The 27,874-nt window shown below is 35.4% G+C and overlaps 1 protein-coding gene across 1 annotated transcript; it reads right to left on the bottom strand.

The window, feature by feature from the left end:
* Positions 1–1,512: 1,512 nt before the first annotated feature.
* On the bottom strand, positions 1,513–27,502 carry DYNC2I1 (dynein 2 intermediate chain 1). The gene is made up of 24 exons (XM_059472918.1): positions 27,434–27,502; positions 24,853–24,906; positions 23,806–24,220; positions 23,260–23,312; positions 22,338–22,664; positions 20,917–20,975; positions 19,057–19,114; positions 17,457–17,534; positions 16,024–16,219; positions 14,344–14,446; positions 12,054–12,183; positions 11,413–11,524; positions 10,938–11,032; positions 10,491–10,617; positions 9,444–9,616; positions 8,710–8,872; positions 7,341–7,454; positions 6,198–6,259; positions 5,145–5,196; positions 3,865–3,925; positions 3,521–3,617; positions 3,147–3,278; positions 2,603–2,826; positions 1,513–2,016 (listed from the first exon to the last, which is right to left on the bottom strand). Exons 1-24 carry the CDS (start codon positions 27,446–27,448, stop codon positions 1,845–1,847), a joined length of 3,072 nt encoding a protein of 1,023 aa, XP_059328901.1. The 5' UTR covers positions 27,449–27,502; the 3' UTR covers positions 1,513–1,844.
* Between the last annotated feature and the right edge of the window lie 372 nt (positions 27,503–27,874).

The following is a 27,874-nucleotide window of genomic DNA, read 5'->3' as shown; positions in this document are numbered from 1 at the left end:
AACATTTTTTCCTCACATTCTTGTACCAGCAACTCTCAGCCCAGGATGATTTTATTATTACTGATATTCTTACATTGGTTTCCAGTTCAAGAGAGGAAAATCCTTTAGGCAAGAAGCACAGGCCCACTGCAGGAACTGACTCTCCAAGAAGTACAAGCATAAGATAATAAAATATGTTTGGATGTTTGAATTCAAGCACACCTAACAACAGCTGCTCAAAAGCAGTGACAGGTACTTCTGTGCAAAACCTGACACTATTTTTTCCTTTTTGCATATTGAAAAAACCCACCACAACTGCACACAGCACAAGGCAGAAAAATCCCAACCCTTTGCTTACAGGTTCCATGTACAGAATTGGCTACAGTAGAGAAAATTCAGGATGGCAAGTCCTGAAAATGATGAAATTATATTGGATTTCTTTCAGAAGACTGATCTGGGAGAAAGGAGTGGTGGAGTGTGTGTCTCTCACTTTGGGATGCAAAGAGTGAGAGATTTGGGTTTGACTTTTTTTATGATAGGTGTCATCAGAGATGCTCTGATAGCTTACTGGAAAAACTACCTGCCCTTTCTTCATCTGACTTACTAAAGTTATTCTTATTTAACTTGTAATATATTGCCAGCAATGAAGATAAGGGTCACTTGTGTTTATGGACATTAAAAAGAAAGCCCATGACTAATCAAGGACCTAGGATTTGCATAAATGGTCTCTAAAATATTAATTTCTCATCAGTTCTTTGGGCTCTCTGGATTTGTGCAATGGACAACAACAGACTCACTGCCCAAGTGGTGGATGTTGTTTTTATAAAGAACTCATTTTTTACTGCTGTGACTTGGCACCATCATGTGGCCACTTTGAGTTTTCTCAACTTCAGTAAAAATTTACATAGAAAAACGTTTGCAATTAATTAATTTAAACTTAGAAATATTTCAATCTATTTCAGAAGGAGAAGGTACGTACCTGAAATATATCTGTTTACTAAATACAGAATACATTGTTTGTGAATTCTCCTTTTTTCACTAAATCGGAGCTTGTTTAATCAAGGTTTAACTCATGTTCTTTAAGCTGGCTTTTCTTAAGTTACAAAAGACATTTTCAGTCCTTCATCTTGGTCCAATCCTTACCAATAGCATACAAAAATTAGCATATTATAGACAGCTGTCCTCTTCCTCACTACAAGAGCTGTGGAAATTATGTGCAGAATTAAACAGGTAAGTACTTTCTGTTTTATGTCAGAAATCCCAACAGATTTAGAAGTTCAGTAAATCTCCCAGGCATATTTTTCACATAGCTTGATCCAAACAGGGAGTGTACATCTCAGAACCTGAGTTAGTCAGGTATTCCTTTTCAACAGTTTCAGGGTGAAAATCAGAAGATAGATATGTGTGATGCAATTTGTGTTTTGACATGTTTGCATATGGTCTTTAGGCAGACACAAGGAAGTTTTACCAAGCATTAATGTTGAGGCCCAGAGGTGGAAATCTCCTCACATTCAGGTTGTACAAAAACACAACTTTATGTTTGCCAAAGAATTGCTGTGATTTATTTCACAGTGAAATAAAGAGAAACAACAGTGCAATTTATAGGAATGTATTTTTGCTATTTTTAAAAAATATATATACATCTAGAGTACCTTCAATAATGAAACACGGCCGTCACATTTTTAGTGAAATAATGGTAAATTTGATTCTGTCATTTTTATGATAAAATATATTGTTTCACTTGAAATATTGTATTGATAGTCTTTAAAATATACACAAATAGTTATATACAAATTACATTAAAAATTTTTAATTGAAGTAAAAAATAAACTACACATTTTGCAATAAATTGTACAACCCTGTTTCTAAAAAGACTGCAATAAAATAGAATACAGTTTTTCAGATTCCTCAGGCCGAGGTAATGCCCACTTCTTCTTTACATACTGAATGTCTATGTGTCCAGATTCCTTGGCCAGCACAATGCCTAACAATCCATTTGCTTTTTCTGGCTCTCCCAGAAGAGTCATAGTTACAACCCTGAAATCAAAAGAACAAGGGAATGTTTTTTAAATGAGGCAAAATAAATAGAAATTGGTGATTTCAAACATGTTTGTATCAGGTTACTTACAGTCAACTAAATGATTCTTATTTTCTGCTCAAACCCCATCATGTTCTTCAGCTTTTCACCAGTTGCAACCATTTAGTGTAAATATAACATTCAATTCTTCCCCCATACAATTCATCATCAATTTCTAATCATGGTTGTAAATTATTTCAAGCTTGTAGAAATGATCAATGTTTGACTGCATTTTACAGTACAGTGTAATAACTTAAAAAGTTAAATAATTTAAAAAATTTTAAAATTGTAGTAATTACTCCAAAAACTAGCAATGTGTTGCTACAGTTAACAAGGATACAAGGAAAACTTTTAGTTAAAGGGATATTCAGTAAGACTAATTTCAGCCTAGGGAAGACAGTCAAAATTTAGCTCACTTTAGTTTGTTTCCACACCTTCAGCAGTTCACAAAATAAGAGTTAGAAAAGCAAATTCTAATGATAATTTAAAATCAAGCAAAAAACCCATGCAGCAACATTAATATTTTGTTAAAAAAAGAGCACATACCTCTCTGATGGCATAGTCTGCTTGGCCACAGGCAACAAATCATTTTCCAGAAGATCCCAAATGTAAATATTGGATGATGCATCCAGGGCAAAGAACACAGCAGGTCTTGTCAAAGCCCACTGCAGGGCAATAATTGCCTGGCCCTTTGTGCTGCCATTCCACTGCATGAGGGGATGCTCTGATGTCATCTGGTGTAGTCTAATGCTTCCATCTGAACAGCCAACCTACACCACAGATAAAAAGAAAATGCCTTTTGGAACAAATGAACAAACAAACCAAACTAAACAAGATATAAAAAGTGGTGTTTAGGTACATGGCTTACTGGTGGACTTGGCAGTGATAGGTTAAAGGTTGGATTTGATGATCTTGGGGGTCTTTTCCAACCTAAATTTTCCTATTATTCTATGATTTTTTTTGTCACCCTTCATGGCAGATTTGAATTAGTGAGGTAAATCTACTAACACATGTAGTTAAATATATCAAATTAGAAATACTCCCTCAGCAAGTAATTAAAAAATGAAACTTCTATAAAATGTTTTCATACCAAAAACAGTGGCTTTCCAAAAGGGAAGAAATCAATTGCAGTGATGCTTATTGATCTCAGTCTGCTCTCCTGGGGCCTGAATAGCTTGGGAACAACTTTTAAATCATGTCTTGTACCATGGCCTACCAGACCCTGTGAACAATATAAAGGAAATTAATTAAACAAAACAACAAAAAAAGTTGCATTATTGGTATTACAGGAAAGAGTTAAATAATTCATGAGCTGATACTTAAAAGATCCTTAATAGCTACAAATTTTAATAATATAGGCTCAAATTATAAATTTCATACAGTCTACTGGTAAAATTCCAACTAAATAAGGCAGCTTCCAAACCAAAAAACTAACAATGAGATGAATCCCAGGATGGTACTCACAATGTTGGTTCCAACAATGAAGTGATTGGGATTAGAAGACAGAAATTTAATAGTCAGTGTCTGTGGCATTCTCTGGCTAATATCCTTTGGGAAAAGGCTGAGGAAAATGGCAAAGGCAAAAGATGCATTAACACAGAGAATTCACTCCTAAAGCTGTGCAAGTACATAGAGAAACTCTTCATCTAAAATGTCTATGATTAGATCTAGGAAGCAATTTGTATTAAAAAAAAACACAAACAGAAAATAATGTTAAATATATCTTATGCAACAGCAGATTAGTAAAGTATAGGAAAAATTAGCTTTGTGAAATAACATGTAAAATTGTAATGCCCCAGTTCTCCTACCTGTTACTCAATTCCATAGTTGAGCTATGTACTAACTTCACTTTCCCTCCAGGAACTAAACCTAAAATTATAAAAATTTATTATTTGAACTGATTTAAGCACTTTGCATTAAAAAAGTGCAAGCAATAAATTAAATTGTAAGGTAATAAATAAAAGGATATTTCATAATTAGGTTACTGCAAATACAACCTTTGACATGTAAGAATCTCACATCATTTAGAACTGTTTGCTTCAGAATTGAAATCTGAAGAGTTACAGTCTTTGACAGAAATAGAAACATAGTTATACTTTTCTTTTTCTGCACTCTCTAAGACTCAATTGTAGAAATGGTTAAGATGCACATTTATGTTACTTGGATCTTTGACAATGAATTAGAGGTATGAGATAGTGCAATAATGCATCCACAAAGTTGGTCTATGTTACTTGTTAGCAGAGAACAACATAAATAATGCAAATCCTTCAAAGACAAAACTTTTTTGCAGAGGAAAAGGTTTTACTGCTGGTTGCAGTAAAAATGTATCAACACATGACCACAGCTTTAAAATGCACCTCTCCACAGACATAATACCCAGCTTTAGCAGCTTAATATAGCCTGACATTGCACATGGGCTTGTAGAAACTAATCAAAAATTCTAGTTTGCTGCCATTACTTCATTGTTTATTTATGTATTTTCAAATGTAAAAGGATTTTAGTCACAGCCTTTTCCAGTTAGGTAAGCATGTAAGTGTAAATTTGTTTAAAGAACAAAGAATGTAATTTTCTTCATTTACATAACTCAAAAAGGGCTGAATGGACTTGGTTTTTCAGTGTTTCCACAGAAAACTCCTCATGCTAAATTAAGTATCTTACCTAAAAAAAAGCTTTCAGGACAATTCTCAAAATGGAGACACAGGCAACAACAAAAGCACTTTAACGGGTTTGGTTAAAACTCAAGTACAAAGAGGAGGACCAAAGCCATAGAATTGCACATTCTTGGGAAAAAAACCCTACTGCTGACAACTCAAAAAACTACTCTGACATTGTAAAAATGTGTCTGTCTAGTGCCAATTACCAATACAGAATTAGCAGATGAGATTTAGATAGCAGTGAAAATTATTCTCCTACCTAACCAATAACCCCAAACATCAGCTATGAATTATTCAGAATAAATCTTTTCCTCAGTAATTTTGCCTTCTTCTAAACTACTTCTTGGCATCACTGACTGTTCCTCTCTCTTTTAACTTCAACGTCTCAAAACTGGAGCATTTTATTCTACCTCTAACAGTAGTACAGTACTCACCTAAGTCAGTTTGTGAACCAGCTAGATCCGCTTTCTGCAATTCAACAACTACCTAAAAAATCAATATTTAACATTAATAAACAATCAATATTTACCAGAATTCAAAGTTATAATAGTAAGTAAAACTCTAAAGGGGTGTTTGGAGAGGCAGGTTTAACATTACAATGACCACAGGTAGATTCTCTACTCCCTGTCAATGTCTGCAATTCTAAAAACATCTTCACATGCCTGCGTGATGCTCCTGATGGAAAGCACAATATGGAAAGCTACATTCTACACTTAATTGCTAGTTAGCATCTTGTTGGCTTGGTCAGTCACCAAAAAACCCACTTTAAACAACATTTCCTGTGCTTTCCTATACATGAATAAAATGAACTGTACATGAAATAAAAAGGGTAGATCATTTGGCCTGAATCTGTTGCTACTTAAGTTACTAAAGTAAGTTAAGGCTTTAAGGAACTTGATTACTGACACAGAGGTGAAATACTTTTATCCCTTTTTATTCACAGGTTCAGCAGCTGAACCAAAGCTGCATCAGGTAAAAAAAATGTGTAAAACATATGATAAAAGAGTTATCAGGACAACAATTAAGAGCAATAGACCTAGTACTTTCCTAACCATTATATTTTAGGCAAGGAAATCTTATCCTCTGATTTTCACTTTTTATCTCTTTAACATTTGTTTTATAGAAATTAGGAATTTAATTTCTCCCCTATATTCAGTATCATCTCTGACACCACAGTGATTTTAAAATTAAAGTAGGTGGGTGAAAGATAACCGAGGACTATTAATGGAGTACTGGAAATATTTTACCATATTTTTATTAAGTAATGCAATTTATTGCCTTTTTTCATGAATTCATGTACCTGTTAATACTTTTGCCAAAAGATAACGTTAGGGGTCAGATCAAAACTTTTAAAGAGAATTCCAACAGAATGGTTAATGTTGCTGTACTTTTCAGGGAAGCAATTCTCCTAAGAAATTCTGAATTTGGGTTATTGTATTTGAAGTATTTTATTATACATTATACTCTCTCCTTTCATGCATACTCACCCACATATTGAGGATTCCATTTTCATCCATTGAAGCTATCTGAAATGGAGGGCTTGACATTTCTATGGATGGAATAGCAACAATTTTTTATTCATACACTGACCTCCCTCCTGAACAATAGCAAAGGATTTGAAACATTTCCTACATTAATACATCCTCTGAAACTTCTACAATCCTCTCATTTGCATAAAAAGGGAAAGTGCCTAATTCTACAAACGAAAAAAAGGCATGAAAATTTCTTTACTGACAGGGTGGTCAAATATTGGAGCAGGTTTCCTAGAGAGGTGGTCAGTGCCCCAGGCCTGTCAGTGTTGAGGAGGCATTTGCACAATGCCCTTAACACATTTTAACTTGGTCAGCCCCAAACTGATCAAGCAGTTGGACTGGGTGATCCTTGTAGGTCCCTTCCAACTCAAACAGTCTGTTCTATACCTCTGTCTATTCCAGTATGTGCAGCTTGTCCTACCAGAAAGGCAAATGATCTCAGTCTGCATCTTTTTTAAAATGTCTGGATTCTGTGTGGACTTTGGAAGGGAACATAAAGTGAAACAGATGGAATCTTGTAAAACCTGCAATAGGCAGCACATTTCTTCAAACCACTATGGATTTCAAAGTACAAATCTGCAATGGAAGTGATAATGTCTTCCCTAGCACACTGTCTGAGCATTTGAGGATGTGAGGATTAGAGTATCTTTGCAAAGGTTGGTCATAAAAAGAACAGGCAAAAGGCAAAGGAAAAGCCACCAATTACAGCCACACATTTGAAGTGCTTTCAGCTATAAGCAAGTTGCTCCACTGACTCAGACAGGGATTTTTTTGGACATTAGAGAAGTACTAAGACTCTTCCAAACACAGTTTTTGAGTGATAACTGGTTTTATCATGGAAATTCTGCTTTCTTCTGTCTAGAAAGCAGAATTTATAACAAGCACACAGCCACATCTGATGTGAAGCTGCACTGAATGAACACTACATAAAAATGAGAGCAGAAAACAAACTGCAATTGATACTACAGACAACTTAAGAGGCAGACTGGGATTATAAACTGGATTTTGGCTATGCTAAATTTGTTTCACTAGATACATAAAGAAAGGCTCAGATGCTTAGAAGAGCAGTTTTGATGCTTAGAAGAGCAGTTTACATACCCTCCTGATAAGAGAGGCTTGAGAGCCCATAACTGTGGTCACTGCTGAGAGAAGTTGAGACAGGTTCCACTGCCAGTATGGGAGAGGTGTGGTTTACTGAGTTTAGAATGCCATCTGTAAATGAGGATAATGACAGTTAAACATAGTACTTTCCACAAAAACAAAAACAAAACCAAAAACAAAAACAAAAAACCAACAACAACAATAACAAAATCTTCATCACTTTTCAGCTTATGGGAGAATTATGATTACAAAGAAAAAATGGTAAATAATGAACTTTGCACAAGTCTCAAACACAATATGCAAACTGCTAAATTACCAAAATACTACTAGATAAATCAGTGTTCCAATATTTCTATTCACTTCTCATTTTCCAAGTGACTGATGCACCATTTATGTCACTGTACCAGATATTTCATTAAAATCTGCCATTTCAGGGTTAGCATGGAAAGAATTATTTCAAGCTCCATAAACAATAGGGGTAGAAATAAATCAGTGTTTACTATAAAAGAAGACAAAATTTAAGAAAAATTACTCTTAGTAGAAAGTATCCTGAAAAATCCTGAAACAGTATTCACCACAAGAGAATATGTATTTGCCCTTTAATAACATTTTAAGGCTAGTGTGTGTTTAGGTAATTTCAATGTGTGTTCTTTGTCAGATACCCATGATTTCTGGACTTGCCCTTTGCAATGAACTTAATCTCATTTAAGACTGAAGGCATTAAAGCTTCCTAAGTAGCCAGCATTAAACCTGCCTGCTTACATAAGCAACTACATGAAACTGTACACATCCATTTGACCACCAGCTTGCAACAGAAGACCAAGCATCTTTGACCTACTAAAAAAAAATTAAAAGTCTATCTATAACCAACTACTGTTTAGTTTTACATGGCTGCTGCAATTAGAAACACTTGTGAAGAAAGGAGGATTTTGTAAATGTGTGTAGTGGGGTGTTTTAGAAAACTGGTAGTACTACAGCCAAAGTCAAATCAGAAAATCACAGCATGGTTTGGACTGGAAGGGATATTAAAGATCATCTCATTCCAGCCACCAGCCATGGGCAGGGACACCTTGTTCTAGACCAGGTTGCTCAGAGACCCATCCAGCCTGGCCTAGAACACTTCCAGGGATGGGGCATCCACAGCTTCTGTGGGCAACCTGTGCCAGGGCCTCACCAATCCCACAGGAAAAAATGTCTTTCTAACAACTAACCTAAACCTACACTCCTAATAAAATTATTTACAAAACTATTGCTGTATGCTATTCCTCACTCTATGATATCTTGCATGAACATTACAGAAACATCAAGACTTAGGTGACAATTTCACTGTGCACAAAGTGCCTGACCAGGATGCACAGATGCTCACCTGTGGAAAATGTGGGAACTCTAAATGTCCACTCAGTTTCTGAGATCATCATACAAGGGTGCATTCTTGAGTCTTCCCGAAGATCCCACACCAACAATGAACCATCTGCTGTTCCAGCAAAAACTAATGTTGCTTTACTGGGACTAAAGCAGCAACACATCACCTGTAAAACAGTAAAAGCATGCAGCGTTGATATTATGATAAAGATCAATGGTTTGATGAGCCTGAAATAGGTTTATGAACATGGAAACCCAGGAAATACAGATCACACGTGTTTATGCACAAAGGAAATCTATTTTAAAAGGGAAGTAGGATATAAGACCTTCAGCAGGCTTCCCCTTTTCAAAACAATCATTGTGTAAGCTGAAAGCTGAAAGAAGTGACTCAACTGTATGGAAATGATGAGTAGACAGAAGTCCTAACAACATCTGAACCAGATGTTTTACCTCCATTCATTCTTCAGCCATGAAATAGAGTCAAAATTAAACAATCCAAACAACCAACAAAACACCATGACCATCACTACAATCTGGTTCTGAAGCACAGAATAGAACAAGAACAGTCTTTGTTCACTAGGCTCAAATGTGCTTCTCAGAAGACAGAAGATGGCATATTTTGAAGCAACACAAAAAAATACCCCATGTAAAAATAAAATCTTTAAATAAAGTCTTGTATATTGATGGACAATATACATTGTATATTGATGGACAATATACAATGTTATTAAAACATACCTCTGAATCACATATTAAAACTTTCTGAGGACTGGAGGGCTGCCAGATGTTCCAAACACATATAAGGCTCTTTCTGCTCAGCAAACCCACACCTGCCTTTTCAGGTAATCCATGAGCAGAGAGCATTGTCTGCCTCTGAACTTGGGAGACACACAAGCAGGAGATTTTTCGGCCTAAACCATTAAAGAAAAAAGCCAAGAAAGAAAAGCAATAAATGAAAAAGCATATTCACTGCAGATGAAAAAGCATATTCACCTACTATAGCAACAAACAAACTAAGATGCAATTATGAAGAATATTTCTATTAACATTGTGTTGCTTTTGAAACTATACAATAAAAAAGTAGGGACTAGAGAAGGAATTCAAAATACTACAAGTAGGAAGCAAAAAGGAAGAGTCAAGAAATTAATAGAATAATTATTCTGGGCATAAGCAATCTGATCTGATGCCAGTATTTATACTGAAAATTAATCTGAGTCTCAAACAGGAAACAGCACAGGCCAGGCTTTTTTGGTTTTATCTCCATCTAACATGTTCCTGTTAGATGATGTAGGGTTCTGTGTTATAATAGGCTTTCCTAACATAATTACAGATGCTCTATTTTTCACTTTTCATCTCAACAGCTATTGTTTATATGGAGAAGATATAATTGCTTTACAAATATATCAGGCCACAGTATCCCTGTTGAATAATCTGCCTTTATTTGTAACTTTGGCCCTACTGTCAGCATAAAGAGCCCAAACAAAATTACATCCCTTGGGATGGTCCTTCAACAACAGGAATAAGAAATTACAAAATTACACCCATCATGTTAATTGCTGGCTTTATTTCTGGTAGGAAGAGATGGAATATATTTCTTATAAGATGCTCTGATGTTATCTATGTGAAACCAATCTGATTAGTGCAATAAAAAAGAAAGTGGGGTTTACATCATCTGTATATCCTGATATGTGCTGTTTGCACAGTAATGACAAAGAACATGGCACTTTGCATAAGAAAGAAGAGTGTATTCTGTACACTAAAAGGTGTAGAATAAAGTTCCCTTACCATGGAGGAATGGCTGGTTAGTATTTAACTGGAAACAGCTGTCACTAATAGACAGACTGGTTTGTCGAGATCTTACTTTCCTGGGTTGTGTTGCAACTTGATCTTCCTCTAGCAAAACAGCAATCACCTTTCAAACATAATTACATTTATAGAAATAAAAGGGTCATCTTCCAGCTTTGCTATTTGTAGCTTTCTAAAGTTACATGGAATAATTTCATAAAACTTTTATCAACTGTCTTGTTAATTTTGTAACTTTGCAAATACAGCTTTACAGACATAAAAGTTGCACAGGTCTGATTCCATTCCTTTGCAGAGAGATTTTTCTCTTTGATAACAACTATTATTTAAGTAATTCATTTAAATTAGTCAGAACAAGAACTGTAAGTGATTTATCACACTGTATATTTATGCAACAAGCTCAAAGGGATATTAAGGATATAAGTGTACCTGGCATGCAGACCGGAGAAAATTTGCTAATCTTTGTGAATCAATTTTAGGTGTTGGAGCTCCATTCACTGATGTATTCTGGCTGTTTATGGGACCTATGAAAAACAGAAAACAAAAAACCAAACCTGAGGCTTCAAAAGAGAATCAGTTAAGAAAAGTGTAAGGAGAATTTTATTTTTGAGCAAGAGGAGAGTGGCAGGAATCAACTTATCTTCAGAAAGAATATAGAAAGAATAGCGTTTAAGGACAAGATCTGTTGAAGACTCATTTCTGCTGCCAATAAAAACATCAAGCCAGAAGGAAAATTATTTGTGCCACTTATTTTTCATACTTTCCACATGAGGATTCAGAGTGCCTATGTCAGCTTGCTATCAGTGCAGCCTGCCACTGTACAGATTCTCACAAGTAATGGATAGCAAAGAGAAAGTTTATATGACATGCACTCCTCTGTTAGTAAAATTAAAATGTTCTTCACCTCCAGATACAAGAGCACTTTCTCCTGGATGCTGTGTCCATTTCTCCAGTGTCTCAACTTCCTCAGTCTGAATGTCTCTGTCAAGGTTGTCCTCATTACACTGAACATATGCCTAAAGTAGAAAGATTAAATTATCAATATATTGGGTGATACAGCTAAGACTGACAGCACATAACTGAATAGAACTTATTTTAAAACTGAAATTTAAAGCTTAGCCTCTTCTGTTTGTGAATTCAGATCTGAGCATACTAACACACTGTCACTATTTCATGCATGCACATTTTACCACATTTCACACCAGAGTGCTAAATAAATAATATTACAAAAATACAGAATGTCTTCCTAGGCATGTAAAACCCAGCATATCTGGGGACAGTGAGCCACAGACAGGTGAAAAGCTCTTCAGGAAATGGGGAAGGAAAATGAGAGAGTTGTCTGCTAATACAGAAAGGAAATTGCCTGTCTGACCAAAAGTTTTGAGATCATTGCTTTATAGTAATTAAGGCTGAGAGATCAATATGATTAATTTATTACCTTATGTGCTGGTAGCTTTAGAAACTTTATTTTTTAAGGAAAATTCCTTTCCAGAAGGAAAATCAGCCCTTTGAGAATTGAAACATTACTAGGTATTTGTTACACACCTGCTTAGTGTTCATTTTACCAAAATTCCTGATATACATGTCGTACTCATTGACAGGGGGCAAATCCAGTAGTGAAAAACTAACTGAGAAATCCAGGTCAATTAGTGGGAGAAGTTCTGAAGTCCGTTTTCTTCAGGATGAATTACAAGAGAGAAACATAAAAATGGTTAAGAACAAATATTTGGTAATCCTAAAGAATGACAACCTGATTTTATATCTAACAATGCTTTAATCTATGGGAATTGAAGTTGTACCAAAATTAATTAGCAGATTAAAATGTAACAATAGAAATACATAGACTATTGTTTAGAGTTTTCATTTAATGTTACATTGAGATAATATCATATTTGATCATATTTGAAAATGCAGTACTAATCGCAAATGGCAAATGTCAAATGGTTTATTACTAAAGACAAACTATCAAAAGCTCAGCAGACCATCTTGCCTAAGTATTCCAAAGCTGTTCTGTAACAGATGAATGTCTCTTTCTTCTATAGTTAGTGGCTAATTCTCCTAAACTCATTTCATTAACTCACATCATTCATATGTGTACATGCTTTATAAAGATCTTGTATGATATCCTAGCTTTGTTACATATTTGTAGGAAAAGACTGACAGTCCTTGTCACAATTCACACAACTATCTATCTACTTTAATGCCATAAAGCTGTTGAGATATTTCATTTCTAGAGTGAACTGCATGAATTACACAAAGATGTCTGCTTACAAGTCAATTACAGGCTCTTGCTGTTACACAGTCTTTGATAATTAGACAATTTTTGCAGTCTCCCTTTCTCTCTCCTGCACTTGCAGGTTTTTAATGTACTTAAAAGTGATACATAAATACAAATTAGATAAAATTATGCATCTATAGCAATTCCATATCTAAACACTCTTGCAGATGCATTTTGTAGTTACAGCTTCTTGCTGAGGCAAGATGTCATTTGAAAAGAGACAAGACTAGAGGAACAAGAGCTAGAATTTCATCAGTATTTTAAAGTGAATTTTTCTCCATGCATAAGGACAATTTTCACATCTCCTTTTTGCGACTTGATGACATCTGTTGCATATTCTTAGCCACGTTTTACTTGTGCTTCATAATGTATCATCCTCTCTTCACAAACATGGGCATAGATTGCTGAGATATAACTCTAACATATAAAACTTGCTTACTAGTTTCAAAACTTAATGATACATGCAGATAAATCCTAAAAATAAACTAATGAGTTTGTACTTATAATTTGCAACTCCCAAGTTCCAAAAATTATTTATGGGATGCTTTCAATCTATTTACTGGTAGTAATGTATTATCACAACATTGAATTCCACAACCCTTTCCTCTTCCCATGAAAATGCTCATTATCTTCAGGCTGTGTATGCTGTCAGCATGCACACAGAGTTATAAACATAGTTATCATCAGTCATGGAACCTAATCAGCAGAGGCTGACAAACATTCCAGAAGACAATTCTCCAGAGATGCCTTTGTGAGTTTCTTAATCTGTCTCTACAGTCTAGAGAGGAAGCCTAGACAATGAACTTGTGTAAAATTTGAGCCTATAATTTTAGGCAATGTGAATTAAATAACTTAGACAATAAAATCTCCCTTATGTGAAAATTAGCCACTGATGTGAAGCCATGAAACAGTGGAGTCTGGCATTAACAATAACATTTAATAATGTTGCTTTATCATCCAAACATTGTAACAGAAAACTGGAGATATACACAGTGCTTCTGACAAATCTAGAGCTCCTGTCAAGTTCCACAAAAAGCAGGCATCAATTTGTTTCTTTAAAATAAAGATATGCCTTAAGGTATCTCAAATCTAGATCAATTTTAGATCAGCAATAACATGTATTTACAGCAATTGATGTTATTCCTGAAAGGGAATGTGCTATTTAAGCAACTATATGCACCATATATTCTTGATTATTTCAATAAGTTACAGTTCTGCAGAGATCTGATGGAAGATAAAAGGATTGCTTTTTTGTACTTTAAGTCAGTATCTAATTAAATGACTGAAGCACTAAACAAAGAAATTACAATCCTGGCAACACGTTCTGTAATAAAATGATGCACATAAACTGATATATAGATACATTTCTCTTACAAAATGACATGTAGCAATACCTGCAAATTATATATGCTTAAAAACTAATTACTGCTAGTTAATAAAGTATTTGATTCCATAAGACTCAAGTTTATAAAAGTCACATACTTTAAACATAATGAAAACAACTGCATCTTACATAGTGAGCTGCCATTTTTTGTGGATTATTTAAAATACACTTACTTCTGCTTACTGGCCAAACTTCGGCTGCTTTGTCTTTGGTTTGCCATTTGGAAATCCATGAATATTCCACAAAAAGAGCTTCTGACAGAAGAATCTTGCCTTTCTGTGATATTGTAAAACACAGTGTTACAGTTCACACTTAAAAGTGCATGAAAATGTTAAGCAGTAAGTCTAAAAAGCAGCAGATTTGTTACAACACAGCTACTGAAAGTTCCTGGTTCACATGTTACACAAAGGGCTCTGCCACCATTTTCAGTTTAACATCAGTAATGGGCCAGCATATACAATGGTTCTTTATCAATCAATTCAAAATGACTGACCATTGTAATTTTTACTTTAGAAGACTTATGCAGAAAGTGTCTCTCTCTTTCTCTTGCCATCAGCAGGTGCTTTGTTCCCCAGTGTACAGCAAAACCCTCTGTGATCAGTCCTAAAGATTGCATTCAAGTCACACAGACTTCACCATGTGCATACTACACCTCTGAGGAAGAGCTCAGGTAGAGGAGAACCTCACCAACACAGGCTTAACTAATATCCTTAGATGAGTAAGGAAAACATTGGAAACTTCCTTGAAAAGCCACAGTTAACAGACCAACTACAACAACTGATGTCACATCTGTCTTACTCCCTTTCCTGGCTAGGTTGCAGCTAATTGACCTTAAGAGCCAACTTCCAGTCAGGACTAATGGTGCTTCACTTCCTCAAAGGATAACTGCCTCTTTAGGCAATACTTGTAAAATGCTTTTTAACTTATAAAATAATTGCCAGACTGATCAATCACTATTTTAAGCGAACAAAATCAAAAGTTCATCAAAAAAAGAATGTGTTGTGTAATTAAGAATAAATCACCAAGTGTTAAAATGCTGAAATTTAAAAATCTCTATTGATTCTGTATTGTTGACTAGATAAATAATAATTGCCTAAATCTTCTGCAAGAAGAAATTCACATTACAGTATGCTGGTTCCTGCTGCAATGACCATTAACTGAAATCTATTGACAGAGACTCTTCTAGGCTGGAAAAGACCTTTAAGGTTTACTGTAAAGACTTACAGGAGCTTCATTTTATTCTTCCTTTCTGTAATAACTTTGTACCAGACTAAAAAGCTATTTAATATTCTTTTGCACAGTGATTCTATGTGGTTGTTCACTTCAGTGCAGACTGCAAAGGAGAACAACAACTGTACTTAAATAAGCAGCTCTGGCACTCATAAGAGTGAGATCAACTGAATTCCAGACATTTCAGAAAGAGCTTGCATTTAAAAGTGATAAAGTGCTATATATTTGAGTAGTGTTGATATTTTTCTTGCCTTCCCTCCAGAACAGTTGCTTCAACTTTGCTTAAAAGAAAAAGGTGAATTTAATGCCAGCGGAAGCCCCAAACTGTTCCAGCACTCCTCAAGTTTTCAAAATCCAGACTCTCATATGCTCCTCTTACCCAAAATAAGATGCATTAAATGTCACTCTGTACTTTTTATTTTTCACAATTTAAATGATTAGTAATGCCTGTGAATCGTTTAGTAATGTGGACGTTACAGTGCTTACCACAAATCTACATGATTCATCCTGAGGACCAGATTTTGGTCTTTAGGCAGACTGTTAGAAAAAGTGGCCAGCTGACTTGTAAGTTGTATGTGTTACTCATACATTTAATATAAAAAGGCTGCTATCTAGTCACATACCCATGACTGGCTCCTTTTTTTCATTTTCCACTTTCCTTGGCAATGGATTAAAAATTCTATCGTTTTCTTCAGTAATTGCTCTTTGAATTTCTTCAATTTCTGATGTTCTGGAAAACTGAACCTCTCTTAGATTTTCTTCTGCATCTTCTACTTCACTACTTTTGTCTTCATCATCTTCAAAATCATCTTCATAGACCTTTGAAAGTAATAGAACTTCCAATACTTGGTAAACACAAACTATAGATACACTTTTCAAGATCTTTTACAGAAATTATAAAACGTCAAAATAAAAACCTCGTGCAGATATCTATAAATCCTCTGATTGAAAGGCATTCTAAAATAACTGATGGAAAGAAAATAGCATCTTTTCATTCTGCAGTACAGAACAATCTGATCAATTCTAAAGATTGATCAGATTATCTTCTAATTATTCATAATTACCTTTAACTATTAAAATTACTGCAGTAATTTTAATCAAGAGAAGATAATCTCAGTGTTGTTCTACAGTGCCTAAAATAGTTTTTATTTAATATCCTAAAGCAGACACTATAAGTTTAGGTGAATTATGTGTTCTTTAAAGAAATAATATAACAGTGTTCAGTGGCATAAATGTGTAGGCATGAATGAAGCTGTTGATTTGACAGTTTTACTTCAAGCTGTCCTTTAATGGCAGGCTCACATTTACTAAACTGCCACACTCCCTGTCGATGCCTAAGGGGCATCCTTTAACAAATTCTCAAACTAAGACAATTCATGTCATGCTAAAATAACCATCTAACATGTATGAACAAGTCTTAAATGTGCTTATTTCTCTTCACTGAATGGTAAAGAGCTACTGCAGTGACCAGCTCAATAGTGGAAATCATCACTCCTGACATGAGTGGAGATGAATTCTACCCTCACTGAACAAAGATGATTTTAGTTCAGCTCACAATGAAAGCACATCCCACACACTCTTGTGTCTTAATAACTTTAAAGTAGACAAAATAGAGCTAAAAATAGGGAATTCAATGAAACAAATTAGTAAAGTGAATGCTGTGTGTCAATACCTTTTTCCTATGATAAATGAGCAGGCTTTTTTATATTTTTTATCTGAAATTATTAGCTTTGATTATTTAATTAATTCAGCATTCTTCACAGAAAGTCATTTAAGTAATTGAAATCCACAAAGGCAGAGAAAACATTTTGTGAACACTTCAACTGAAAAAACAAAACTTGACTCCCAAGCTCTGATGAAAACTAACTAAATATATAGCAGAGTCTCTACATAACATTTTAATTACTCACTATCTACTGTTAGCCACATTAAGGTCACTGTCACCAAAAAGTAACTAAAAGCCATGTAACATCCTGTTTATTTCTGTGAACAAAGTTACTCTCTTTTTTGATACTTAAGAATTACTCCAGACAGACAGCTGTATACTTTTACTTACTTCAAAGTCATCTTCATAATTGAGGGAAAAATCCTTAAATTCTGTGTCTGGATTAGAGATGTGTGTATCTTTCATTTCCTAAATCCAAAAAACAAATGAAACCATTAAATAATCTTCCTCCTAAAAAATCTCTTATCTGACAAATCTTAGCATACAATAGATTAATAGTTGCTATTCTCAGATATTTTTACATTTTCAAGCAAATATATAGCATGAAGTTTATAGATAGTTTACAGATAATTATATTATCAAGCACTAATTGCTGAATTAAACTAATAGTACAGGAAGAAAAACAGAACTCAACTTTATCTTAGGAAGATCAAGTGGTTTTCTAACAGTATTTTTATTGGAAAAGATATAAAAACTGCTGTGCTGCCTACAACTTCCTTGATGGTGCTAACAACAAATAAGATTGCCCTACCCTTTTGAGGACTAGACAAAATTATCCCTACACCTAAGTTATACTGGAGGACTCACTCTTAATAAAATAGTGCAAATGCTGAAACCAGGAAAGCAGAGACATGGATGTAACAGGAGAACAAGATAATTTCTATATGTAAATAATTTTGCTAACATTGAACCCTCTACTTTGTTTACATGGAATAAGATTTATGGTATCCCTGCAAGAACTTCAAATACATTTCCTTTCCCTAGATTATTAATTTGATTAAAATAATGCCATTTACTTATGGCAACTTTCCTGGTTTCACCATTTGTAGTGTTTAATTAACAGACTGAATCCCCCAGTATAACTTTAGTTGTGAGAAATTTCTCTGATTTCTTCTGCCTGCAAGATTGTAGCAACTAATTAATATAGTTTAATTTATACAATTTTTAAATAAATCCTTATTCCATTTAGTCAGACTCCTTTAGTAACAAACTCAACAAAGGTAAGTGTTTATTAGCTTTTAGGCTACTTTGTATTTTTTATTACCTATGATCATCTCAGAAAATGTCTACAGAGCTGTCAGCTTTATTAATAACACAGAAGCATCTGGTACAAATGTGGTTTTTACACACTAAAAACCTACCAGCTGTCAGTACTGTCTGGGTTCCTACTTTCAAGAATTTATAGAGAAAATCTATATATTGTCAATACAAAATGGGATTGGGAAATTATGCTGGAATATTTTGAAGGCTGTGGCATTTGGAGGAACAAATATACAAAAAAAACGCAACAACATAGAATGCAAATCCCTGGAATTTCAGTGTCCTTGTTGAGTCAGGTCTTGAGTAGGAATTTCTCCCTCCTGTGTTGCCTCCTATTGCCAATGAAGACAGAGAAGATAATGGAAAAGGAGACCAAACATAAGAGGACTGAACTGCCTATTTCTCTCCACAAACTAGAAATGAAATTTAGGTCCTCACCACAGAAATTCAATTAAAGATGAGCTGAATCAATAAGTTGAAAACAACACAAAACTTTTTTAAATTGTTATGGTAGAGTTAGGCTGCATCTGCACAGACAGTCCCAAATAAGCCCAAGCCTATACAGCTTCAGACTTGCTGAAAATTTGGCTCTGTCTGCACATGTCCATTTAAAAATATTAAAATAAATAATTTCAAACTATAAAAATCATTTCCTCTTCTTTAGTTTTACCTCTTGTCTTGTGTCCATGTCCTCTGTTTCAATGAGTTTTCCTTTATCTTTTACAGTCCTATTCACAAAAAGAACAATTTTATAGGTTAACTTATAAGAAAGCACTTCTGGTTTGGTTTTTGGGGATTTTGTTTGTTTTAGTTAAAAAAAAAAAAAAGGTTTTTTTTTTCCTGAACAGGAAAGAACAGTTGGAAATGTCCACTTAACTGGAATATTTCTACAAGTATTTTTATAGATCTCTATGATACAAAAGGATAATGAAAGAACCAAGTGATAAACTGGCAAAGAATTGAGAAACTAATTTAACACCTATAATTGCATCAAAAGGCAAGAAAAAGTAGTGAGGAAAAAAAATTCATAACCCTACACATTTATCACTTGTATTAATATCTGCAGCAAACCAGAGATGAAGATCAGGTTGGTGCAATATGTTCAAAAGCCATAAATCAAAGACTGATTTCAAACCTGTTTTTCATTCAGGGGTTTTATTTATGGGGACAATACAATCAGGGTCAGAGAGCAGGAGCAAGTCACAACAAGCTTTGCTCCTCAATAATCTATTTGATTATTTTATACATAGAGAGTAAGTAGAGAGTATCAAACTTCTAGAAGAAAATATTTTTACTTCTTATGCGGGTATTTGTATCTACTGCTGTTGGGATTGACAAACATAGGAAAAGGCAACAATAAAAATGAAAATTTGGCTGGATTGTGTTATAACAAATTGGAGTGATTGAACATTAACAGTGCCTGAAGCTGAACCAGGGTTTCATGACGTCTCACCAAACCATACTGCCTTCCCTGCCACCCAGGAATGGCTAAACTCTCCTTCCCAGCCATGCACAAGCAATGACTCAGCCACAGCCCCAGCAGCAACAGCTTCAAAACATTGCCTGAATACTCAGCACTGCTGACACAGCTGAGTGCTGCTGCCAGGTAGCATCTCAAAGTGTGTATTCTGAAATATTTCATTTTTCAGTTTTGCATAGGATCACACTTCCACAAATTCACTTCAGCCAAAGTGGTTTGTCCCATGCTTAACATTAACAATACTCAGCCACTGGTGGTGACTTCACTGCCTGTGTCCCCAGAAGCAAACAACCCAGATTGTATTGAGCCAGGAAGATAAACTAGGGTTTAAAAGTGAGAATTGCAACCAACCATGGACCCAGAGAATTAGACTACAGGAAGAATTTTACAAGGCTCAAGAAATAAAGAATTCTAAGTACTAGAATATACAGGAAACTTGTCTGAGAGTTCTATTTGCTAGTACTAAAACTTAGAAATATAATCCTGAACTTAATTTAACTGGTCCTACTGAGGGTATCTAGAATATTTCCTTTCATATTCAACTGCAAACTTGCTATATATATATATATATATATATGTGTGTATATATATGTATATATATATATATGTATATATATATAAAATGTTTCAGATATCATCTAGGATAGGAGCTAAATATTGATACTCAAATTAAACTGAACAACAAAATAGAGTCCGGTGTAGTTCATCATGAACCTTACATGTCTCCACATGACTACATAGTGAATTTCCAAATGCTAAAATTCAGCATTTCTGTCTCTGAAACTAAGTGCCCAGATTAATATATATATGACTAAAAAATATCTCTTGCTACCCTGATGAAGAAAAATAATCAAAGGAATACAAATACATCCTTTTTCTATCTGAATCATCTTACAGGCAACACACAGATTTTTTGTTGTACTATTGGGCCTATGAAAAAACATTATCCCCAGATATGTGAGATTAAGAATTTATGCTCATTGCTTTGGTGGTGACTGAATCTTAGTAGACACCATCTAGTATATAATTATTTTAAATCTCTGAATTTACCTTACAAGCTGATGGCTCATTTCTTCTTGAATCCTCTCCTCCTTTTTATATTCACTGCTCTGTGAAAGAAGTCACAATATTCATGAGTCATAAAAGCTGGCAGGGAATATCTATATGATCCTGTATTAGTAGTACTTTCATCAAACAACAAAAAAGGTTGTTAATGAATTGTTTCAATTACAGACTATTTTTTATTTCAGTCATTGCTCGTAAGATGCTCTCAAAAACTGGTAGAGCCCAAGGGCTGACCTTGGAAGGCTGTGGCCAGCCTGTTCCAAAAATTACAGTATGAGACTTTAACAGTATGTACTACAATTCACACAAACTGGACAGAAGGGACACAGAACAGTCTCAGACACTTGTAATCCCCAGTAGAGGGACTTGGATCTTAAATTCTGTATTATGCAGGTTTGCTTAAGTTTGGAAATGTATTCAATAGGTTGTTTAAGATAAAGGTCTTTGTCTCTATCCAGAAACACAAAACAAAATATAACTCTGGGACAGAGGCATCAGTGTGTGTTTTCTCTAACAGCAACCTGAGTACATTTCCAAGGAAGTCACACACTGAGCAAGCCCCTGATAGACTTTTGTTTTCTGCTGCAGTCAGTCAGTTACAGGAATCACTTATGGAGGGCCCCTGCACTGAAAATGACTCATTGTCACTAGAAAACATATTTCTGAATTTCTATTTCAGAAGATTGTACATCTTCACTCTTTAGGCAGCAGAAGAAACTACCTGAGACCATCTCAGCTGTTGTATGTCTATATGTCTATAGAAAATTCATTTGATTCTAAGAGTTACAAATTGCTAGAGATTCCTTCTCTCAGTTTTCTTGAATCAATACTTATGAAACATCAGTTAAAATTACAAATTAATGATTAAGTCTCTAGGATACAACATAATATTAAGTATCTAGGATATAACATCATGCTCTGTATTAGAAACACAAAAGATATTCTATGGCTTCAGAAGTAGAGGCAAACCCCACAAATATATAAAGGGTCTATATTCACCTGCCTAGTTATGACTTGGATTGATGTGTTCCCTTCACAGACAACATAAAAATAGCATCTATTAAAATCTTTTTTGCAATAAAGGCAGCCAATAAACTTCAGTGGACCTCAAGCCTTATGACATCTCCACTTCAAAGTGTTTGCAAAAATTTCAAAAGTCATAACAAGAAAGAATTTTATGAATAAAAGATGTTTCTAACATATAGGCAATTTTTTTTGTTTAAATTTTAAGGAAGGAATCAATTCTGAATTAGCATATTTAAATGCAGATGTAGTGTTTTCATCTACCACTTTAGCCTCAAATTTCAGAAAGTGTTGACTTAAAATTCTAGCATTTTTATCATTCCCCTATTGACAATATATTAATAATAAAGTAAGTGATAAGGTAATGTTTTAGCAAAACCTACCTTTAGATCATATTTCTTTCTTTCCTTTTCTCTACTTTTTACTCTCTCATCAGCTTCTGCCTCTGACCCTTCTCTGTCTCCATGGGAAGATTTTTCTTTAGATCTCTTTGTTTTATGTTTTTCCTCCTCTTCCTTTCCATAATGTTTATAACTTTTCTCTGTAGAAAGCCTCTCTTTTTCTGTCCCAGAAGAATGTTCTTTTTTTTCTCTGTATTTTCTTTCTCTCTCTTTATCCAACTCTTGATGTTTCTCTAACTTGCGCACACGTTCACCTTCTTCAATTTTGTAGGCCAAAAATTTTTCAATTTGCTTTCTTAAATCATTATCCTGCAAAGAGGAAAATAATATTAAATGTTTAAAAACTTCTCCAAGACAGTTCTATCTTCACAAATCTATCCAGATTTGACCATTAAAATGATTGAATTTTAAGTACCTAATCTTTGTGTCCCATGGATCTTCCAGCCACTTTTTTCATTTCCTATGATAACAAGTTTTAAATTATGAGATTCTGGTGTTTCTTCTAGGACACTGCACACTTTGCTACAGAAAATTCTTTGAATTATATGTTCTTCACACAAAAAATTAATTCTTGTCTACTAGGTGGTCTAAAGTAGGATGTACACTCATCAATTACCCTTGCAATAAGGGCATAAATAGTAGATGGAAACTTTTGATGTAGCTGTACCAAAACCAAGCATTTTTGCATGAAAATTTTATTTCACGTTTACTTAAAAAAGAGAATAAAATATGTCCTTAAATTTGAGTAGCTGAGATATATTTTGGTTTTGTTTTTTACACTTGTCATCACCTTACTATCTATGCATCTCTTGGATTTCTTGGGAAACACAGTCTGATCCAGTTTCCTCATTATTCTAAAATTTTATCTATTCTGGTAAGGAGACACTTCACTAACTTCCTTTACCTTCTGTACTTTATGTCTTCTTTCTCTCTCTTCAGCTCTTGTTTTCTCCTCCTCTAGAAAACAGATGTATAAATTAGAGGACAGATTTTATAATATTCAAACTCTGTACATAATTAATTCTAGCAAGTAGAAAATTGTATTTTAGCAATGTGTTTTCTCTTACATAAGCTCTTTCTAAAAAGGAATTCTGTTGAAATTCTCTCTCCAAAGCTGGTTACTCCTTCTTCTCTCCTAATGAATCCCTCCAGTCTTGTGTCATGGTAAGAGTAATGACACGTGCTACTGATTTCAGCAACCACCCTGCAAGTGAAGGGATCACTCAGGACAGTGTCCAGGCACTGAAAACCAAACCAGTGACATCCATCCTCTCCTCAGAGGAAGGGAAACAAGCATCAGAATTTTTTTAAAAGCATCAAAATAGAACATGCCAGCAGGTACTCACACCTGCCTGTTTTATTCTCTCTGCACAGATGGGGTATGGTTTCAGAACATTCCTATATAAATATAAAATATTTCCAAGTTCAACAGCAACCCAAAGTTACTTACCCAAATGATGCCTGATTTCTCTTCTTCTGTGATGCTCTGTATCTCTTCCTTCAAATGATTTCAGATCATTTCGGGGATCTATTATCTCATATGTCTTGTGCTTTTTGTCTCGTTCTCTATCAGTGTCCCTGTCTCTATATTTTAGTGCACTGTGTCTCTCCTCCAGCCATGACTCTGGGACCTTATCTTTGTGTCTCTCTCGGTCTTCTCTCTGCTGTTCTTTTTCCCTTTCTCTCCTTTTATCCCTGTCCCTTTCACTGGATTTAAACCTCTCTCTCTCTCTTGTTCTCTCCTTGCTCTTCTCTCTGCCTCTGTATTCATGTCTGTAAGGGTTTATGTCATGAACACTCCTCTCTCTTTGCAATTTCTTCTCTCTGGGTTTTTGGTCTTTATTTTGACTCTCTAGTAGTGCTGCCTGAAATAAAATTTTAAAAAATTATCATTATAATTCAGCAATCTATTTTGATAGGAGTATATTCATGTGAAAAAAAAAGCTGGATTACTAAATATATATTTAATTTCCCAAATAATTGTTAATTTCCCATTTAACAATTAAAATGCTGATATAGTTCTAGGCTTACTTTGTAAATACTAACATTATGCCTGTGCTTATTGAAAAAAACCTAGCAAACTGAATAATAATAACACATATTGGAAAACAGCTTTTAAAAAATACAACACAATTTTAATGTAAACATTAATGATGTAACTGACTGCAGCCTATTTGAATGCCTATTTGACCAGGGGAAAATGTAATTAACCAGTTTAAAAACAAAAAAAAAAAAAAAAAAAGATGATGATAATAAATACAATACATAATATATATTTTAGGAAAGTGAATAATATATATAAAGCAGAGCTGTCACTTGGATTTGGGTGATCAGAAAATCAGATCCCACTGACTGCTGTGTGCTTACTGTAACAATGCATTATTTCCATTTATCTAATTTAGAACAAAGAGTTAACTCTTTACATTTAGACCACCAATAAATTCTAGTGCTGTAAGGCAGCTTAACATCAAGACTAGCAGAAATAAAATAAATCCACCTTTAGATGTTTCCTAAGTTCTTCTGCTTTCCAAGTGTCTTCTTTAGTTCTTTTCTAGAACAGAAAATGCAGAAAAGACTGAGAAATCAATTTGCAGAGAGAAGTAAATCATTCAATAATGAATCATATTTCTAAGGAAAGGATCAAGGTAGACATGGCAAGTCTCAGTGAAAGGATCATGCAAACAATAATTTGATTTAGCTATAATACCTATTTGCAGTAAATCTCACTTTCCTGGACCTGGAAGAAGCCTGAAGCTCAGACTGCATGTGTAAGTTGACTGCACATGAAATATTAGTATGTAGCACTGAAGGTAAAAAGCAAAAAGATAATGAAACCAATCAAAGTACACATGGTTTCAGTAGAGTGCTCCCCAGTAAAATAAATTCTATTTCTTCTATCTGCATTTGCAGAGCTCCTTCACTTGCCTGCTTGACTGCTGTTACAAAAACTAAATAAAAATTCATATTGTTTGAGATCACTGAGGGAAAGGAGGAATTTTAATCTATTGAATATTTAACTAGTTCATTGGAGGATGATGACCATATCCAAAGTGACATGATCAGGCTATCCTTATTCTCAAATTTAGACTTGGCAAAAGCTACTGAAGATTAACAAAATAATCACTGATAAATATGGTAATGATGAGCTGCACTGGTGGAACAAAATAAACACATGGTGCCCATTTTTTTTCTTCCTTTTGGTAATTCATTATATGGGAGCAGTATTTTAACAGTATATATATATATTTTTAAATCATTCTACATGAAAAAAAATCATGGATGTTATAGAAGACTGTAATGGACTGTGACTTCTAAAGTTAATCAGAAGACCCAAGAAGACAGAATTTGTTACAAACAGAAAGTGCCCTTTCAGTTTTATTTTCTTCTGATATTTAAAAAAGGCAAAAACCCAAAGAATGCAAATATTTACTACTGCAGAAAGTCAGATGAGAAAGTAAAAACAAAGCTGATAATTTTCTTAAGTCAAGATTTAACAAAGCCTAAGAAACTCAACAGAACTTGTATAATGTTAAGCTGAAAGGACGGATATTGATGGGAAGAGAGCAGAATAGTCCAAAAGTAACATATTTAAAATCATGTTTTGGATTTAGACAATATTTAGGCATGTATCAGCAAACAAAGAATGTTAATGATGTAATAGCATAAAATCAGCATGACCAACAGACAACATCAGATGAGGCTGCTTCAGATTTATTTCAAAGCTGAGGCAAAAAGCACACAGCACACACAGGTGGTTCTCTCACCCAGTAATGTGCATCTGTCACTTTTCTGGGATCTGCAGTTTTCACCTCCCCACCACAACCAGAAGCTGTTGCTTTTGTGTATGATTTTCCACTTAAATCTCTGCTTTTGCAGAAGTATAATAAATAATCAGGGAAAATGAGATATTTTATAAAGGATTGAGTCCTTTGTCCCTCTGTAAGTAAATGTCCACACAATAATGTTTCAAACAAACTTTCAAAGGATTTATTGAATTGTCTCACCTGTCTGCTAATTTAGAAGTACTAATATACTCATGTAAATCCAGATTAAGATTTGTTACTTAAATGACACTGGGGTTAACTTAATTCATCCACCGAGAGAATTCAGCACACATGAAATGCCACACATTTACTGAACTCAAAAAGTTCGGCAAACATTTTTACCAGTTAAGAATCTGTCCTTTAATCTAAAGATAAAGCAGTCAGTGGAAAAAGAAATCTTGTTGCTTTAGATAAACTTTGAAAGAGATCGACAGGGGGTTGTTTCATCACTCATAACTAGAAAGATAAGAGGTTTTCAGAACATAATGTTTTTAACCAATTTAAGAACTCAGTTAAATGTGATTCTAAAGAAACAGAAGAGCAATAAGACAAAACTCTGTCTTTAATTTTTAAACCAGAGAAAAGTACTTTATTTTTTGCATGTAAACGTTTATCGTTCTTATTTCCAGTATGAGAAATAAGAAAGCTATGAGAGCTCTCAAATAAGCAAGAGCAGGATGACAGAAGCAGCCAAAGGAGGGTTCCTCACTCCGTGTGGCTGCTCCTGCCTCTGGCTCTCTGGCACTCCCACAGCGACACACCTGAGATATTTCGGATCAAAGTTGAACTTTTCCATCACAGCGCGCTGCCTTGGCACGCCTACTGCAGCCAGTGAAAACGTCACCCAGTCATTGCTGCTAGCACGCCATGTGGTTTTGTTTCCTTTATTCCGCACTCGTACAAACCTTCAATAATTTAACACCTTAATGCAAAAGTTACGTGTGTTCCCGAAGAACTAAAGCTCGGCGATTAGCGGTTACAGGAGCATCAATTATTAAACACGCTTTTATCTAGAAGGTGAAACAAGGGGTATTTCCGTAACCAGCTGTCCCCTTCAGCAGGGGAATGAGGGGCGGTACAGCCTCCCCTCAGCCTCGGGATAAGGATTCCCTCTTGTGGGGGGATTCACCGCCGTGCCGACCAAACAAAGCGCCCCGGCCGGCCCCAGCAGAGCCGCGGGGGTTCTCGGGGGCAGCAGCCGAGGCTGCGGCGCTGTCCCCCGGCCCTGCCGCGCTCTCCGGCGCTGCCGCTCACCTTGTCCCCGTCCATGGGGCCGGGAGGCCGCGTCCGCCGCCGCGGGCCGGGATCGGCGCTGCGTGCGGGCCCGCCCGGCAACCAGGGCCGGCAGCCGCGCGCCGAGCGATGGATGCGCCAGCGCCGCCTGAGGGGCGGCATGGCCGCGGGAGGGGCGGCCCGCTCCGGCTGTCCCTGTGGCCGAGGACAGGGGAGTGCAGCACGGAGGGCACTGCTAGCAAATCCTGCTCCTCTCGTCGGCTCTACTGAGGGACATTTGGGGTCTGTGTCCTGCTCTGGGCTCCTCAGTGCAAGGGAGACAAGGAGCGGGTGCAGCGGAAGGCAGCGAAGGGGATAAGGGAGCATCTGTCCTTTGAGAAAAGGCTGAGGGAGCATCTCTCCTTTGGGGAGCATCTCTCCTTTGAGAAAAGGCTGAGGGAGCTGCCTCTGCTCGGCCTCAAC

The sequence above is a fragment of the Ammospiza nelsoni genome, chromosome 1, assembly GCF_027579445.1.
Source record: "Ammospiza nelsoni isolate bAmmNel1 chromosome 1, bAmmNel1.pri, whole genome shotgun sequence".
NCBI lineage: Eukaryota > Metazoa > Chordata > Aves > Passeriformes > Passerellidae > Ammospiza > Ammospiza nelsoni.
Note: the sequence above shows the minus strand (reverse complement) of the source record. Positions and strands in the feature narration are given on the sequence as shown.

Coding starts and splice junctions, on each gene's coding strand:
- DYNC2I1 (XM_059472918.1), bottom strand. Junction 24,221..24,852: donor AACTTAGGAAACATCTAAAG/GTGGATTTATTT, acceptor ATTTTATTTCAG/GCAGCACTACTAGAGAGTCA. Junction 3,926..5,144: donor TGGTTCACAAACTGACTTAG/GTGAGTACTGTA, acceptor TTATAATTTTAG/GTTTAGTTCCTGGAGGGAAA.